This window comes from Cryptomeria japonica, chromosome 2, assembly GCF_030272615.1.
Source record: "Cryptomeria japonica chromosome 2, Sugi_1.0, whole genome shotgun sequence".
Classification (NCBI taxonomy): domain Eukaryota; kingdom Viridiplantae; phylum Streptophyta; class Pinopsida; order Cupressales; family Cupressaceae; genus Cryptomeria; species Cryptomeria japonica.
In genome coordinates, this window is record NC_081406.1 from 515804091 (window position 1) to 515823156 (window position 19066).

The 19066-nt window shown below is 38.1% G+C and overlaps 1 protein-coding gene across 1 annotated transcript in view; it reads left to right on the plus strand.

Moving 5' to 3' along the window:
- LOC131045257 (gamma-glutamyl hydrolase 2) overlaps positions 1-1583 on the plus strand; it is a 96985-nt gene extending 95402 nt beyond the window's left edge. The window contains exons 8-10 of the mRNA XM_057978809.2: positions 796-884; positions 976-1068; positions 1341-1583. Coding sequence (XP_057834792.1) covers positions 796-884; positions 976-1068; positions 1341-1374 — 216 coding nt within the window. The 3' untranslated portion in view covers positions 1375-1583. The remainder of the gene's footprint in view (positions 1-795; positions 885-975; positions 1069-1340) is intronic.
- The last annotated feature ends 17483 nt before the right edge of the window (positions 1584-19066 follow it).

Genomic DNA, 19066 nt, shown 5'->3' on the forward strand with positions numbered 1-19066 from the left:
TCACGTCTGATCTTGATGCGTATTTACTGCTCACACTAGTCTTTTCCCGTTCTGGATGTTGTGTTCTTGTACTATTTGCTGTAGGTGTTTGAAGTGGATGTTGATGACTGCAGGTTGCAGATTACCCCCACGCCTATACTTGATCGATCTCCAATAAACAACCTCTTCCTTGGAATGGAAGAGTCATGTTCTTCTATAGTCATGTCTCCTCCTAAGGCGGCATCTCTCCCTTGGTGACTGCTGCCTTTGGCTAAACTGTTGATTATTAACTTATTTAAATCCTTTCCTTCCCCTATGCTTCTGCACTTTATCTGTTCTTTTATCTGCCCTTTTGTCTGCTCTAAATAGAATTCTATTCCCTCCATTTTTTTTGTTCTTGTCATATTTTATCTCCCTTTATGCCACCACAAAGGGTATGGTTTCTCCAAGAGAGGCAACCCTTTTAGGGGAGGGTCAGCCTTAGCAAATCTTTAATTAATTTAAGCAAATATTAAATTGATTTAAGTAAGTTGGCTCAAGCAAGAAATATTTCTCACGTGACCAGTGACAACCTATTCCAGGTCGGCCCTATTTATTTATTTTATTTCCTAGGGTATTATATCAGGTTGGTCCTAGGAATTTTTCATTAGTTCTATAGCTGAATTTAATCTTATTAAAGCTGCGATCTATCAAGGGGCAGGGCATGACACTATGTTTTGTTCATTTCTTGCAACTATCCTTACATTGCCTTCTTGTTTTTGGGATAATGCTATTCTTGTGTTTATGTGTTTATGTGTTTATGTACCTTGGTTGCAGAAAAATACATTTGAATGGGAAATTACAACAACTCCTCACTCTGCAGATGCAGTTCAAGTAACTCAAAGTGTCGCAAATTTTGTGGTCAGGTATGTCTTTATTGATATTCCTTTACACAACGGTTGCTAAGGAGATCACCATCAAATTCTTATTTTATCTCACTTGTTTATTTCATTGCAGTGAGAGTCGAAAATCCAACCATAGGCCAAGCTTTAAGCAAGAAGAGGAGTACCTCATTTACAATTATTCCCCAACATACTCTGGTAAAGTTGGGTAAGTAGTACCTTGTAAACAAAGTAACTTCAAAATTTTATCTTTCTACTTTATTCCATATTGAGATCACCAGAAATTGAAGGTTTAGTTATTTCCAAGATCTATGTACTCTTCTGATCTCTCAAATTTATAAAATATTAATTGGCATAATCGGTATTTAAGACAATTTAGTAGACCTTTACATTGCATACAACCTGTGCTTTGCCTCAAACGGTTATTTATACAACTGACCAATATATTCCTTTTGTTCTGTTCTCTTGCCTTATTTGTAGGGGATCGTTTGATCAAGTTTACCTCTTTACATGAAATTATTGACTGTTCTGCCAAAACATTCAAGCGAGAATGAGCAATGCAACCATCTTATCAAAGATGCCTGTAATGAAGTTTCCTTTCAGACTCAATGGTGAAAATCATCACAGTTTTAAATAAGATTGTTGTTCTAATACTGGAATGTGCAAAGAACTGCACTTGATGAAGCTAGTTGATATATTTACTAATAAATCTGTGCTTGCATATGTCTAGATACAATTTCTTGTTTTCTTTTTTATCCGTTCAAATTCAAATTACAGTTATCTGTGATTAGGCTGGTTATACCAATCTCAATTTTACTAGCTGAGCTTAACATGTGTAAAATTTAATCCACTTATTTTTCTGTTGTAATATTTTTTTACCTTAAGAACAGCATGTATGGAGAATCATAATGCTTGTCAAAGTGCCTGAAATGAAGAACAATTATGCATCGAAGAACAATCAAGCAAGTAAAATGATACAAGATATATCAAGGAGAAACCTAATAGGAGGGAAAACTCCAACAAATAAGGGTTGTACATCTTTATGCCAACTGAAACTGGCAAGATTACAAGGCAATCGCTTCTTTGGAGCCACAAACAACAGCTCTACAATGTTTTATGCGCTTGTTCTGCTCTGTAACACTACTCATCAACCTTACAATACTTCCCACTCTTGGTTATATTAGGATACTACAAATCTAGATGCCAATACATGAGCCAATGTTGCATTTTTCTGCTTACATTTGTATTGAATAACTGATTCAGAAAACTTTAAATGCCTTTCCATTTCAACGGTGGGCTAATGGATAATCCAACCTTCCTTTCGGGCAAATTCAGCAAGGTCTGAATTCCCCTGTTTGGAGAATTCTGATATGGGCAGATTCTTTAGCTACAAAATCTACCTCGTTCAACCATTTTGCTGTGGATGCTGCCAAATTCGTCTCGTATGACTAACTTTTCAAGTTGGTGGTGGCAATGGAGTTTGAGGATCAGCTCATCCTTTGAGATTCCATCATGGCTTCCTCCAACTTTATTTTCCTTCCACTGCACTTTTTTTTACTACATGCTTGGTCTTGTTACAGCTTTGGTTTTCAGAGTTGAGTCTGAGTGTCTATTGTGTGTGTCCTTGGTCTTCAACCATGTCAGCTGAAGTATACTAATCCATTTTGGATCACCCTTTTAATTATTATCATTGCCTGTCTAGTATAAATCCTATTTCAATTGATCAAGTTCTACGTCAAAGTTTGTTTCCTGAGTGTTACAAAGAATATTACTTGTATCCCTAGACAAAGATAATGTCATTGATATATTGACAAAAGCATGCAGTTTGGAAGGCTTAGAAGCTTTGATTAAGGTAAACAGTTTTGATCGGGGTAAACACTTTAGGTGGGAAGGGCCCGAACCAAAAAACACATCAGCTGTGGAGGTGAACAGAACATCTCTCACAAGAAGAGAGACAAAAACTAGAAAGGACCAAGGGGAAAACAAAAGACCTGCCAATGCTTTTGACCGGAGCATCGAACCGAAAGATGGAAATAGAAGGATACCAAAACCAGCAACAAAGCCAACACGATCAAGGTGGTTTGAAACAAAACTTTGGTAGAGGCCTCAAATAAGGGGCTAGACGGAAGTGGAGTGACCTTCCATTCTTTGTAGGGAACTCAATCGAAGGATTTCCAAGCACATCATCAAGTTTCCTTATAATCTTGCAGAAGGAGTCAATGTCGTCATTATTGTGGTTCTCCGAAGAAGGGCTCTCAAAAACAATATGTTCCTTAAAAAAGGAATTAAGAACCTTGTCAATTTGATCACACACTATAGTATCCGAAACCATCCTATTAAAGTGAGGCTGAGGACAACCCACTTCAAAAGTGACCTCATTGTGGGCAAATCATGAAGAAGTGTCTAACATTGTGTAGGTGGTACAGATGAGAAGTCTCATAAATGTAGTGCTTGCTCCCAAACTCCAAGCTTGGAGCAAAGTTTCACAATTTTCGGCAAATTTGAACCAAACTCAACCATGACAGAAAATCTAGCAAAAAGAAAGCCGGTTCTAGATTTAGTAATATTGTCAATTGTAACATACTGACCAATAACATCAGCAGTACCCCAAATAATACTTTCATACTGAAATTCTGAAGGGAGCTTTAGGAGACAAACCCAAATAGGGAGGATGTTAACATTTGTAGCATCAAAACCAGCAAACTGACTTTCTAAATGAAGAAAAGCCTTACCAAGGGACTTGTTGTGACCTTTTCACACATCGCCCCATTGCTAACAGGGACCCCCTCTTTGCCGGCTTTCTGTGTTGTTAGGTTAGGGTTTTGGCTGTTTAGTGGGCAATTTTGCGTTTCCCGTGCCTGAGTCTCGGAGTTTTGATCATGCCTAGTGCCGTCTAGGGTTTTTGAAGTTACAGGATCAAGTTGCAAAAGTCGATATTTTAATGATCCTAAGTTTTGCCTAAGTGTTGACCTATTGAGCGTTAACGTGTTTTTAAACATGCGCATCAATGATTTTAAAGTGCCAAGGTATTCATAGACCTTTTGGAGTTGTTTTCTCGCTCCTAAGGTATTATTTAAGTTGGTTTCGCACTTTATTCCAATATTTTCCTGGCATTTTGCTCATGTTTTTGGAAAATTTGCCTAAGTCCAGTCTAAATTTAATGTTTCTAAGTAATTTTGAGTGGTTAAAATGATAAAATCCTAAGGGAAATCCATATTCCAAGGGTAAAAGGGTCAAATTCCATGCTAGAGGTGCTTTTCCACTCACATTCCAAACTACCCAACCCATTCCCCCACTCAAAATCCACACTACACATGGGTTTCCCCTGAAATCCATACTGGCTGCTATTTTCCCCCATTGTTTATCCAAACCCAAATCGACTTTCCCTTGGAAGTGCTAAAATTTGGCTAAGTGTCAGGATTTATCCAGACTGCCATCGATTTTCCACCAGGAGTGCGGACTGGAGTGCAGACAACGTTGAGGATGATTCCATGCCTGGGTCGATTTTCCACCAGGATTTTTGTGATAGCTAAGTGCGGATTTTTGTCTGGGTTTTCATCCAGACAGAGGTTGATTTTCCCTTGAGAGCATTTTGTAAGGATTTTTGTCCGGATTTTCATCCAGACAGAGATCAATTTTCCACTGGGAATATTTTGAAGAGTTTTGAGTCCGGATTTTCATCCAAACTGAGGTTGAAATTCCACTAGGGAGGATTTTTCCAAGTTAAGTGAGTTCGGAGTGTGGATTTTTCAATCCAGACTACCATCGATTTTTCACTGGGGAGTTTTATGTGCAATTTTGATGAATTTATGCATGAATTTTTATCCAAGCTAGGGTCGATTTTCCCTTATGGGGCAAATTTTGACATTTTAATGATTTTGGAAGGGATTTTTCAATCCTAACCCAAGTCGATTTTCCCTTGGAGGCTTAATTTTGACTTAAATTGCAATATTTTAATAAATAAGCCCCATTTAATTGCTTTTAAATAATAATTAATGATTATTTAATATTTTAAAAGCAAAATTTAATAACTTGCAATAATCATTTAATATTTTAACCTTCTAGAAGCAAGTTAGGTTTTCACCAAGCAAGTATTTAAGCAAGTATTTTATCCCACATTGCTTGTGTGGTGAAAGTGAGAGGTGAAAGCAAGTATAAGAAAGGAGCCTTAACATTATTTTATCATTAAATCTGCAAGGTGTCTCCATAAAAAGCGATTTTTCTCCAAGTTGGGCGAATTTTAGCAAATGATTGAAGTGAAATGTTGGGTTGAGGATTCTTTCTTCCTCTATTTTTTCTAGCTTGTTGATCTATTCTCCTTTGCTGCCATTAAAAACCAGCTCCAGAATTTTGATTTTTGCTAAGTTTGGCGATTTTTCCAAATTTGGCATTTTTTGGTGAAAGTTGGCGATTTTATATTTGGAGACTTGGGCGATATTTTCCTCCATTATTTGCTTGTTGTCCATACCTCCATTGTTGCAGATCAAGGCTGCCATTGACAATATTTTTCAGAATTCCATTTTGGTGCCATAGTTGTGAAAATTTCGATTTTAGTTTGGGTGATTTGGTGCCGCATTTTGATGATTTTCATGCATTCTTGGTGGCTGCCATCATTTCCAGCTTGTTGATTCGCTTATGATATGAGGTTTGCTTCAGATTTTGACCTCCTTTAATGGTTGTCATTAATTTTCAGACTTAAGTTTTTATTGCCCAGCCAATTCTAACTTAGGCGATTTGCATTTGGAGGTATTTTGTGGAGTTTTCTGTGCATTTTTTAGACCATCTTATCGCTGTTGTAGGTCTGAAAACTCCATTGTTAGGAGGTTGTCCTCAGAAATTTTCATTTCCAACCACCTAACTATTTTGGCGATTTTGCTTGGAATTGATTCCTTGGCCATTTTTTATCATTTTCAGGGATTTTTAACTACTTTGCAAGGTGCTGGTAAGTCTGAAGTATTCAATTTTCAGACTTGTCCTCAGAAATTAAAATTTTACCAGCCACACTTACATTCTTGAATATGATTGTTTTGATCATTAGAACTAATTTTTATTGAGTTTATGCACATTTTTTAAGATTACAACATGTTTTAAAAAGTCTGATTTTCAAGTTGTCTTTAGAATTGTTGACCTCCATTGTTGACTGCGAAAGGTGTCTTCAGACATTCATTGTGTGAAAACACAACCCTTCACACCTTTCCTTAGTCATCATTTATCCGGTATACTCCTTTGCATTTTAGCTTGCATATTTTCTTAGCATAAGGAGGTACTCATGAATTTTATGAAAGGTTTACATGCCTTAGTGTTGTCACACTTTGAACTTAGGTGCTAAAATTTACCAAGTGTATGGATTATTTTCCCGACTCCATGCTCTAAATTAGCTAAAATCTTTAGAAAGACATAAATTTTATTAAGAACATTATTTATTTTTCTAAGTCTAACTTCGAGCTTCGTACAGGTGCGATGTCAAAGTCTGGATATAAGGAAAGAAAAGAACTATTGAAAATGCTGGAGACTGGATTTTATCCAGAACTTAAGATTTCATGCAGATGGAAGGAGATCACTGATACAAACATGCATTTCCTAGACTTCGACCAGATGCAGCGTTGGATGTTCGGAGTCGGAGATCAAGTTCCTTCTCCAACCTATGCGAATATTATGGAGTGGCATTTTCCATGCCGCTGGATTTCCACAGTCCATACAGTGCAGTGAGCATATCCTGGAGTGTGCACGATGTTACAATCCGCTCACAAGAATGATCAAGACTCCTGAGGGCGTTGTCATCGCCTACCTTGCTGAAGATGTTATTGCAGAGGTGTTCGAAATTCCACGCAGAACAGACATGAAGGATGTGACCAAGGAGGATTATGCAGAAAGATACACGAAGAAGATGGGTGTATGCAAGAATTATACACCCAAGAGGTCTCATCATTCCAAGGCTCCCAAGACACTTATGTGCATAGATTTTGAGGAGGAATATAGTGATTTGATATTCCTACTCAATAGAGTGATGGGGATGCTGCAGGGAGCAATATTTGATGGATGGATGTTCTACTTCATCCAAGATTGTCTTAGAGGAACACTAGTAAATTGGTCAAAGATTATAAGTGACAATCTAGATTTTTAGGTGAGAAATGTAGGGCGGTCCAAGTCATTCGCCATGACTTCTTACTTGGTGTATCCGCTTGCACGGTTTGTTTCATACATATGATTAATATGCAAAGGTGAAGTCGGGAATGGGCAAGGACAGTTCAAGAGTCATGAGTGCTACCCCCAATTGAACATGTATAGAATTGAAGACTATAAGAGAGTGAATGATGCATTCACTATGTACATCACACGGATGCTGCAAGGCGGAATCCACAGAAGATTGTCCAAGGAGGCAATAGAGTTAATAAAAAAATATGGATCGTGGTATATACAGTTTCCCACTTTCACATACCTCAGGATTCATGGGTTTGAATTTGAACCCTATAGACTTCCTAGGTATCCAACCGACAGAATGATATTGTTGGAAGTGGTAAGACAACTTCTGGAGTTCGATGTTATTCAGAGAGAGAAGCATAGGACATGCATAACATTCCCTATTTCAGTTGGGAAGACATCAGAGGTTTGCCAGTCCGCCATAGCCGCCAGCACTGGGAGTGAGGAGCTTGCATTCTATCGATTTGCTACATACGAGAAAAGAGAAAGATTTGATCCAAACAAGAAAGTAGGAAGGATCAGGGGAGAGAAGTTCATTCATAAAGTTGACATAGAAGATTATTGGGCTAACCTGATGGACGAGCAAGCAGTGAAGAAAAGAATGTGGTCTAGAGTGTCAGTGGATTTTATGAGGAAGTGTGGACTTTTCCTCATTCCTGATCAAGTATTAGATGACAGAGATCATACGCATCCACAGTATGAGAGTGAAATGAAGAAGGCAATCTTATTGCCTAATTGATCCGAGTCAGATAGACGACTTGGTCTCTTTGTTGATTCATGTTCATAGTTCGCAGAAGCTCATGCCAGAATGGGAGAACACTTTGAATGCTTGCTCGCACTCACTGGACGTGATTGATTTACAACAGGATACCTTGCCTAGCATTTCCACGGAGGAGTTAGATTCAGTATTGGCTAGATTCTTGGAGTAAGCTAGGAAAGAGAGAAATGCAGGGAAGAATCTTCCAAAAGATTCCCTATTTGATGACTAGGTATTTTTTCATTGAGCCATATGTTGGTGGTACCATTTTTTATGTAACCGTAATTAGGGCAATTCTAGGGTTTTGTTGGCATGATCTCGACCGTTGATCTTAGATCATTCTAGGCCATCCATTTTGTAAGGGACTATATATGCCTCCTCATCTCTCATTTGTAAGAGAGTTTTTGTAGAATTGTTGGTATATGCTACAACTATTTGAATCCTAATCATTGTTCAATTGTTGGTGATTTTGCTCTTCAAGTGTTGTATTTGCATTCATGGTTCTCAATTCCTCCAAGTTAGATTAGAATTTAGATTAGAATTTATTTTCATGTATGTGATTGAGCGAAAGAATTGTTGAATTCATTTGTGTGGAATCCTTAATCCATACCACTAGCCTCTTGCCGCTGGTAAGTGTGCCTTGTGTGGTCAACTGGAATTTGAGTAAGCATAACTTCAACTATTACTGGTCCCTTGACAAGCATCAACTTGGATGGTGTCAACGTTTGATGGTGATAGCCTGAAAATCTTTAAGTATACTTTAGACGATTGCACTAAGCTTGTGCCAATACCTGATAGTGAGACCTTGCCTAGTTTAATTCCATTAAATCCATTCATCATTTCCTATATTCCTAAGCTTAGAATAGACTTCCTGAACCATATTCCTTTTGCCCATTTTTTAGTAAGAAGTAAATCCAGAGCCATATTGATAAATCTTAAGTTGTTAGCATACCTATTCCACATCATTCATGATAATCCAAACATTTGCGTAAGTCCCCAAGTGAAACACAACAATTCACATCGACCATTGAGTTACCCACTCATCAAGACCTGACATGTAGAAACTTTGGAATCATTTTAGTTGATCTCATTCTTAGCATATGAAGTGATTTTGTTCAAGAGAGGGTAAATTATCTTGGTAATTTATTCTGTATTGTTATGTTGCTTAAAACACACATCAATAGAACCAAGAACCTCCTTGACAAACACAAGTGCAATATGAAAACAAATTAGTATTTCACAAACTTCTAAAAGATATAATCAGATAAAAGATAAAGCATACAATCTCAAAGCATGACACAAAATTTTTCTCGTGGAAAACGGTCATGCCCCCTCCTTGATTATTATATATAACCTAAATGAAGTAATTATTATTAATTAATATAATAATTACCAACAAATGATTACTTGGAATAATTAAATATTTATTTATTGAATAGTATTATTTAATTAATATTTATTAATTAATATTCTTGAAATATTTAATTAAAATGAATTAATATTATATTTGAAAATATTATAAATAAATATTACATATTAATAAATAATAGTCTGTAACTGTAATTGATCAATAATGAATTATTAAGTAAACATTCATTATCATTTCTAACAAATATAATAATAAATAAATTCAGAGAACAAATAAAAACAATATATAATAGATGAATCCTGATCAATAAATAGGATTAATTATTAAATCATATGCTAAGTAGACTGTTGGTGTTAGAGATTGTCCCCTCAACAATGGACGGTGATAAGTCTAATAATGCAGCGATTAATATAAGGAGTTACAATTTAAAGATAACATCTTGCCATTAATGCCAAGGCTGTGATTTGTATTGATGAAGTGAATGATTAATAAGTTGTTCTGAAGAATGACGAATTTGAAGGGACATTACATAATAAAGACTATCATAACTCAGTGGCACCGAATGGAGTATCCAATTAATAAAAAAGATTAATTAGTCATAAGCAAACACTAATTAGAGAACATTGTGATTAAATTAAAGAGGCATGATAAGTAAACAACGATCATTTTGGAAAGGTGCGATTAGCATATGAGAAGAAGAATTAATGAATAGTTGTATCTTTTGGTAACACCACCTGTCGTATTCACAATCAGGATATAAAAAGGCAATTCAACCATCGAAGGTGGGGAGGATATATGTTTGTGTTTCATTGTCCAGTATGGGCTTGCTCACAAGAGCAAAAAAGGATATCAGATATACAGACACATGTTGGGCTATATATATATATATATGGATCGCTCTTCTAAGAGAAATTGCCTTTGGCACACCAAACGGTTGCAAAGAAATATACAACAGTTTGAATTGTACTTAAGGTTATTGTTGTGACTACAAACCGTATTAGGGAAGGAATAGAACATTAAGTTACTAGTAGATTATTACATCACGGGCAACATGTTGCAACTACTCATTAACTAATAACTGTTGAATATTAAGTTATGTCTGCGTTCTAATTAAGAATAAAGATTAGATCAAAACTATTAAGTTACAGACAGTAACATCCTTGACCTTGATGGTATGCATGGGAATGTATTTTACTATATGAAATATGATAATGTTTCTATGCATAATTTAATATTAATAGGAATATTAACATAGAGTGCAATATGTATTTAATAAGGATACCAAGTATCATGACAGTGGCAAACCAGATCTGACATGCATAAGATCTGTTTGCCATTACCAGCCAGTAAACATATTACTAACTAGGATTGTTTAAGTTGGTAGTAGTATTATATAAATTATATAGAAGGATATCAGAGTAAGGAATAATATAAGGATTGTAAATATAGATATTGATAATAATAAAATATAATAATTATAATTAATATAATGCCTTTAGAAATTAGTAATAATTCATATAATTAGTAAGTAATAAATACGTAAAGGATTTATAATGGATCAGAATAAGATTAATTATTTAGTATGGTGAGACAACAAGTACTTCATAGACTAAAGAAAGGATAAAAGATTCCAGATTTGATTCATGTTAAGATAGTCTTAACTCTTAATCAAGTTAGTTCAAGTCATAAGTACTTTGAAAATAGATTAATTATGGTTAAAATTGACCAAACCCTAGTAGGGGACATTACAAAAACCCTCTCAGGTAAAAAACCACAACATTAAAGCTTTCATTTTTAATAAAGGGCACCAACCCAATTACAAATAAGAGCTCCAACTCCACAATAATAGAGGCACCAACCTCAACTTACAAAACTTACAAAGGCACCAACCTTATTTAACAGAGACATCAACCTCTGAACTTATGAGATTTTAAAGAACAAAGAGACCTGAGAATGCAAATATTGTTCTACTTCACACAAATTCTATCTTTCAAAAGACTTCAAACAGAGATATAAAATTGAGACAACATCATCGTGTTGCTGGTGACTGAAACTTCTATATTGTTTCACACAGCATACACATAATCACTCTGAATCTGCATTCTCCAAAAATTCTTCAGGACCCAACCATTATGAATAACTGAAAATAGACAATCCTACACGTGTTGCACAGAACTATTCCAGCTTACAAAGCTACTAAATGCTCTTCACTACCAAAAGAAATTACTGTTGTGTATCTTTCTACTATATAATCTACTATATGTTCTTTAAAAAAAAATGTACATGCTATGAAGACCACATAATACACCAGCACTCTGCAACACAATAATTCATACCAAACTCTGCTATTCCTTAAAAAACGTCCCACTGCCAAAATCTTTGTTGACTGTTGAATCTTTTACAAACAATAAAAAATGGACTTCATCGTTCTAATCTGTCATCGCAAGAGAGGCTTAAAAAAAAAAAGTCGCCAAAACGCTGCATCAAGTTCCAACCTTTGAACTCAAATTAATCCTTTTTTTTGTGTGCACCTACAAACTATCTCTCACCAAACCACAATCAATGCAAGAGGAAGAGTGATGAGAAAAAAAAACGCCCAAAAGAAAAACATCCAATTCAATATCTGGTAGGAATTCAGAAACAACTTTTTCTAACAGCTCACCACACCCAGTTTATAATGCCTATTAGTTTGCCAAAATCCAAAAGAAACATCTATCGAATTTTTAACACACTACTATTATATCCAAATCGACATCTATCAAGGAAGAAATCAAAACAATCGTAACCCAAAATAAGATTCACCATGACTTCAAAATGAGAATATAAGCTGTATTGAAAAGAATACGACATGTATAAGCAACCTTTTATGAAAACGACACATATAAAGTCGACTCCACATCATCAAACGTATAAATCATCAGAAAAATTCGATGCAAACCAGAAATATTTAGAATATGCATTGGACGTATGTGTCACAATCCAACAAATGTATATCTCACACCATTCACAACTTAGGATAAATACTGGCAGGAAATTCAAGCATATTCGACTTGATTTGGCACATAAAACTAACGTGTCCAACAAGCAGTCAAAAAAGGCACACAAATAACTAAAGTAGACAACCATGTACTTCAGACATGTAATGTCCCCACTTTAGCAGTTGACCAAGTGTGTGTGCGTTAGCCTTGTTCTACATGGTCCCGAGGGCTAACGAAGGGTTTAAGGGGATCCTGGAGTGTTTTGGCCTAGTCATTTCCAGTTTGGGCCAAAACGAAGTTGATTTACTCAGTTTCAGGCATACTTACTATTTTTAGTAAGTCAGCAGGACATAGTGGAGGCCAGTTTTGGTGTTTGGATTTGATACTCCTCGGGAGAGCTTTCCGACGAGCTATCACTCGCATTATTCGGAGTCCGATTGCTAATACATTTTAATGCCTGAAGTTTTATTAAAGTAACATTTAATTTAATTGTAAAATATTAAAGTGTTACTCTAATATTTATTTTATGGGGATCTGTACCCAAGGGAGACATAAGTGAATATTTTAATATATGTTTTATATTGCTCATCTTTTATCCCACATTGCCCATGAGAGTTGAGTGGACCCTTGGAAAAAGAATAAAAGAAAGCGTTTGTGGCTTCATTAGATATGTTGAATATAAGAAGAATTGGTATGTGTGAGTTGTAGATCCGTTCTTGGCATTAGAAGACGTCTATCCTCTCTTGTGACATTCTAGACGTCATTCCCCTGGGGTTTGGCCTTTGGAATCCATTGCTATTAGCTTCATTATCAGGCAGATTGGGTGCATTTCCAGCTACAGGTAGATTTAATGTTTATTCATATCTTCTTCCCTACTTGTCCGATGCTTATGCCATTTTGAGGAGATGATTTTATGAAGATATTGGACCTGTTGAAGACAAATTAATATTGCTGCAAAACTATTCACGCGGTTACTATTCACGTGGTTACTATTCACGTGGGTACTATTCATGTCACTGTAGCAGCAAGATTGAAAATTATTGCTGGAGTATTATGTCAATAATGCTGGAATAATTAGTGAGTTGATAATCTGCCATGTATTTGATTTTATTAAAATCTGAAAATAACATCTTATCAGCAGTAGTTCAATTTTCAGTTTGCATATTATTGTAGTTTCATTCTTGTCCATATTCTGTGATTTCAATTCCATGTAAAACAAACCAACATTTCATTTCCGGAGCCATAAGGGAATTTAAAACATTAAATGGAGAAATAAGGAGTTGGATGCAAACTGTTTGATAAAATTCCTAGCAGCGATTGGTATGGTTTTTGGGCATTCCGGGGTGTCCATTACAGTGGTATCAAAGCTATAAGTTCTGCCATCCTGTGGAGGTCTTACAGAGACTTTGGAACAGCCGGATAGAGGGAAAAGTGTTTGACGAAATATCAAAGCACTAAAATCAGAAATTAATGAATTAAAAAACATGCTAAGCATGTATGTTTAAGCATGCAACAGGGGCCTTATAACTTCCGCCATACCAAAGCAAGACAAAACAGAAATTTGAACTCACAGAGCGAGCAGTCTAGTTCATCTGTGTAGGTGGACATAGAATCCAGTCATACAGACATAGAGGAGATATTCTTTGATCAGGACGACAGTATGGGTGACCGAGATGATAGGAATATCGGTCTAGATCAGGGGGAGGTAATGTTCAGACAGTTACTGGGTACGTTAGAGCAAGGGCAGCGTATGCAGCAGGAGCAGAATAGGCGAATGGACATGATGTTGCAGCTTATGGCTAGACAGATGGGCGTCAATATTAATCCAGGTGATGCCAACAATGGAAACAATAAGAATGGGGGAAACGATAACAATAGGGGCAATGATAATAATGGAGGCCGAGGCAACAACAATGGCCCTGAGAATAACATTAATGGTAATAATGGACATGGCAACAATGGGAATGAGGCGGATAACTTTAGACACGTTGCACGCACAGCTCGAACAACGAGCTCGAGACCTCTTCTACCCACCTTCCCACCTAGGGATCCGGTTCAACCAGTGAACGAACCACAGATTACTGAGTTACAGGGTCAGTTCAGGAGGGACTGGGAGGCCAGTGGACCAGAGTTTCAAGCAGATATTTCCCTCAGAGATTATATGGACTTGAGGATGAGACATATGCCTAGAGCAGGAGGGAGGAATAAGAATTTTGAGCTGAGAAAGAAAGTTAGAAAACTTTCCTTGCCTTATTATGATGCTTCAGGGAAGATGACCACATGAGCTTGGGTGCAAAAGGTAGATACATACTTGCAGCTAAATCCTATGCCTGAGGAGGAGGCTATCAAGTATGCGGCTATGCATTTGGACGACGTTGCGCATGAATGGTGGCATCATGGCATGGTGACTCTGGGGCATAATCAGATTACATCTTATGAGGAATTCACAGAAAGATTGATTGAGAGATTTGACACTAGGGATCCCGAGTTACATTTCAAGGAGCTAGCACAGTTAAAACAGTCAGGTTTTGTGGATGCTTACATTGCCGAGTTTCAGCATTTGTTTGTACTTGTTACTGATATCTCTCCTAGGAGATTGGTGGTGTTATTTTGTGATGGGCTTGTTGATCCATTACGTGGTTGGGTGAAGGGACATGATCCACTCACCTTAGCAGAAGCAACTAAAAAGGCACGAGATTTAGCCCCTTCGGTATTCAAAGGAAAATACCATTCAACAGATTCTTCCTACCACAAGGACAAAGACAAAAAACCATTTCAGAAAGAGTATAACAAACCCAAAGAAGGATCAAAAGGACTAGACAGTGAAACCTTGAATGAACTTCGAAAGAAGAAACTGTGCTTCCAATGTAGAGAGCCTTGGGACTTATCTCATAAATGCCCTCTCAAGGCTAAGGCAAATCAAATGGAGTATTTTTCAGCAGAGGAGTCAGAGTCAGAGGGGGAGGATCAGCACTCCGATTCAGATGAGGGTAACACGATAGAGGAGAGCAGCATTCTTAAGGATGATAGATCGTTGGCACGCTTGACAGGGGCCCAAAAGGCAATCACATTTAAGGTCAGGGGTACTATCCAGGGGCAGAAAGTGATATCTCTCATTGATACTGGGGCTACACATAACTTTATAGATACGCAGTTGGTAGCCAGGAGAGGCTTACAGACAGAGGAGCATGATGGTTTTAGAGTCATGGTGGCTAATGGCCAAAAGCTATTATGTACTCAGAAGGTTTCAAATCTTCACATTAGATTTGGAGATGGCTATGAGTTGGAGGACGATTTCTATGTTGTGGACATGGGAGATTACGACATCATCCTCGGTATGACATGGATGGCATCGCTGGTTGAGTTCACTTTCAACCTAGCAAAGTTGGAAATGAGGTTTCAGCATGAGGGTAGGACTGTTGTTCTCAGGGGACTTTCAGATGGGAGTTGCAGGAGTAGTCTCTTTGAGGAGAATGGAGAGACTTTTTTGGCATAATGACATAGAGTGGGCAACAGAGTGCTTAGTTATGCTATCTTCACCGGAGCCTCGGGTGAAGAGTCATCCACCAGATATACAGGAGATTCTTGACAAACATGCCAAGGTATTCAATGATATTCCTCACGGGGTTCCTCCTGACAGGGGTGCAGAGCATGTTATTGAGCTCGAGGAGGGAGCCAAACCAGTGATGATCACTCCCTATCGTCATCCTAAGAAACATAAAGATGAGATAGAGAAGGCAATTAAGGAATTGTTGGAAATGGGGCACATCAGGCCTAGCAAAAGCCCCTTTGCTTCAGCTGTAGTTCTGGTAAAGAAGAAGGATGGGACAATGCGCATGTGCATCGATTATAGGGCATTGAATAAGAAAACAATAAAAAACAAATATCCCATTCCTCGGATTGATGAGTTGATTGATGAATTGCATGGAGCATGCTTTTTCACCAAAATAGACTTATGGTCTGGATACCATCAGATCAGGATGAGGGCAGAGGACATTGAGAAAACTGCCTTCTGATGTCACTATGGCCACTTTGAGTTTATGGTTATGCCATTTGGACTAACCAATGCACCCGCTACATTTCAAAGTTGTATGAACCAGGTATTCAGGGAGCAGTTGAGGAGATTTGTCTTGATCTTCTTTGATGACATCTTGGGCTTCAGTAAGACCTGGGAGGAACATTCACAGCATTTGGAGGAGGTATTATCTATCCTAGAGAGATAGTCTTTGTATGCCAAGGAGTCTAAGTGTGAGTTTGGTATGACAGAATTACTATACCTTGGGCATATTATTAGTGTAGATGGAGTTCGAGTAGACCCTGAAAAGATTAGAGCTATAGTTGATTGGCCTACTCCTACGAACCTCGCACAGCTTAAGGGATTCTTTGGTCTTTGCGGATTTTACAGAAGGTTTGTTAAGGGTTTTTCACAGACGGCAGCGCCTTTGATAGATCTCACCAAGAAGGGGGCCTTCGTGTGGACAGGGGCAACACAGAGGTGTTTTGAGCATTTCAAGCAGGTAATGTTTTCATGTCCAGTTCTAGCTCTACCAGATTTCACGAAGCCTTTTGAGCTTCATTGTGATGCATCGGGTGATGGGATTGGAGCAGTATTGATGCAGGAGAAGCATCCCATTGCATTAGAGAGTTGGAAGCTCCGGGGAGTTGAGAGGAGTTATTTTGTCTATGACCGGGAGATATTGGCCATAATGCATGCATTGGCCAAATTCCGATCATATTTGGTAGGTGGGTGTTTTGTGATCAAAACTGATCACAACAGTATTAAATACTTCATGAACCGGCGTGATCTTAATGACCGACAACATAAATGGGTTACTAAATTGCAGGCTTATGACTTTGACATAGAGTTTGTCAAAGGTAAGAAAAACGTGGTGGCTGATGCCTTATCTCAGAGACCTCACTTATGTGCTCTGGCAGAGATTTCAGGAGATTGGAGAGATCGGATTATAGCAGAGTATGTCGGAGATGCTTGGGCTTCTGGATTGATTTCAGGTACTATATAGGATGATCGCTATGAGGTGATAGATGGATTGATCAGAGTTCAGGACAGGGTTTATTTGATTCCGTCATCACATTTGAGAGAGGTGATACTGAAGGCATTTCATGATGCACCCACAGCTGGGCATCCGGGGATCTTCAAGACCTATAGGCAGATCCGAGAGCGGTTCTCATGGAGAGGGCTCAAGGATGATGTTCAGAGGTATGTCAGGGAGTGTGCGGTTTGTCAACAGAATAAGGGAGAGCACACATTTCCTGCAGGTTTATTACAGCCCTTGCCCATTCCTGATAGGAAATGGGAAAGTATTTCGATGGACTTCATCACTGGTTTACCACAAGTGCAGGGAAGGGATTGCATCTATGTTGTGGTGGACCGCTTGATGAAGTTTGCTCACTTCTTTGCTATTCCGTCCATTTACACAGCAGCATAGGTGGCAGATCTTTTCTTTAGAGAGATATTCAAGTTACATGGGTTGCCCAGATTCATTGTCAGTGATCGGGATAGTAAGTTTATGAGTGTTTTTTGGCATGAGTTGTTTAGGTTGTGTGGTACAGATCTTACACCTAGCACTAGTTATCATCCGCAGACAGATGGGCAAACAGAGATTGTGAATAAATGGGTGGAGGGATATTTGAGGAACTATGTAACTGCACAACAAAAGGCTTGGGTCAGATGGTTGCATATGGGAGAGTATTGTTATAACACCACTTATCATATGTCCATCAGGATGACTCCTTTCATGGCACTCTATGGTTATGACGCACCTAGCTTCATGGATTTTGTTTTGGGGGACAACAGAGTGCCCAAAGCCAAAAACTTATTGCAGGATAGTCAGGACATCCTGAAAGTGCTTAAGGGGAATATACAACAGGCCCAGAATCAACATAAATTGTACGCTGATCAGCACCGAATAGAGCGCAGTTTCGAGGTAGGGGATATGGTTTACTTGAGGCTACAACCATATAGACAGTCATCGCTCAAGAAGAGCAGAGCTGAAAAGTTGAAGCCTAGATTTTATGGCCCCTACAGGGTGATTCGCAGAGTGGGCGAAGTCGCCTATGAGCTTGAGCTTCCAAAGGGCAGTCGGGTGCACAATGTGTTTCATGTGTCTAGGCTTAAGAAAGCCATTGGTCAGAGTGTAGTGCCTTCTGCAAATTTACCCCCTCTGGATGAGGGGGAGAAGCTTGTGTTAGTACTCGAGGCTATTCTAGACACCAGAGAGAGGAAGCTTAGAAACAGGATAGTGAAGGAGTATTTGGTCAGATGGAGAGATCTGCTGGAGGAGGATTCTACATGGGAGAGTGAGCAGGTTATTCAGCAGGCTGGACTGAGATTGCTTGAGGACAAGCAATTTCAAGGGGGGCGGACTGTAATGTCCCCACTTTAGCAGTTGACCAAGTGTGTGTGCGTTAGCCTTGTTCTACATGGTCCCGAGGGCTAACGAAGGGTTTAAGGGGATCCTGGAGTGTTTTGGCCTAGTCATTTCCAGTTTGGGCCAAAACGAAGTTGACTTACTCAGTTTCAGGCATACTTACTATTTTTAGTAAGTCAGCAAGACATAGTGGAGGCCAGTTTTGGTGTTTGGATTTGATACTCCTAGGTGAGAGCTTTCCGACAAGCTATCACTCGCATTATTCGGAGTCCGATTGCTAATACATTTTAATGCCTGAAGTTTTATTAAAGTAACATTTAATTTAATTGTAAAATATTAAAGTGTTACTCTAATATTTATTTTATGGGGATCTGTACCCAAGGGAGACATAAGTGAATATTTTAATATATGTTTTACATTGCTCATCTTTTATCCCACATTGCCCATGAGAGTTGAGTGGACCCTTGGAAAAAGAATAAAAGAAAGCGTTTGTGGCTTCATTAGATATGTTG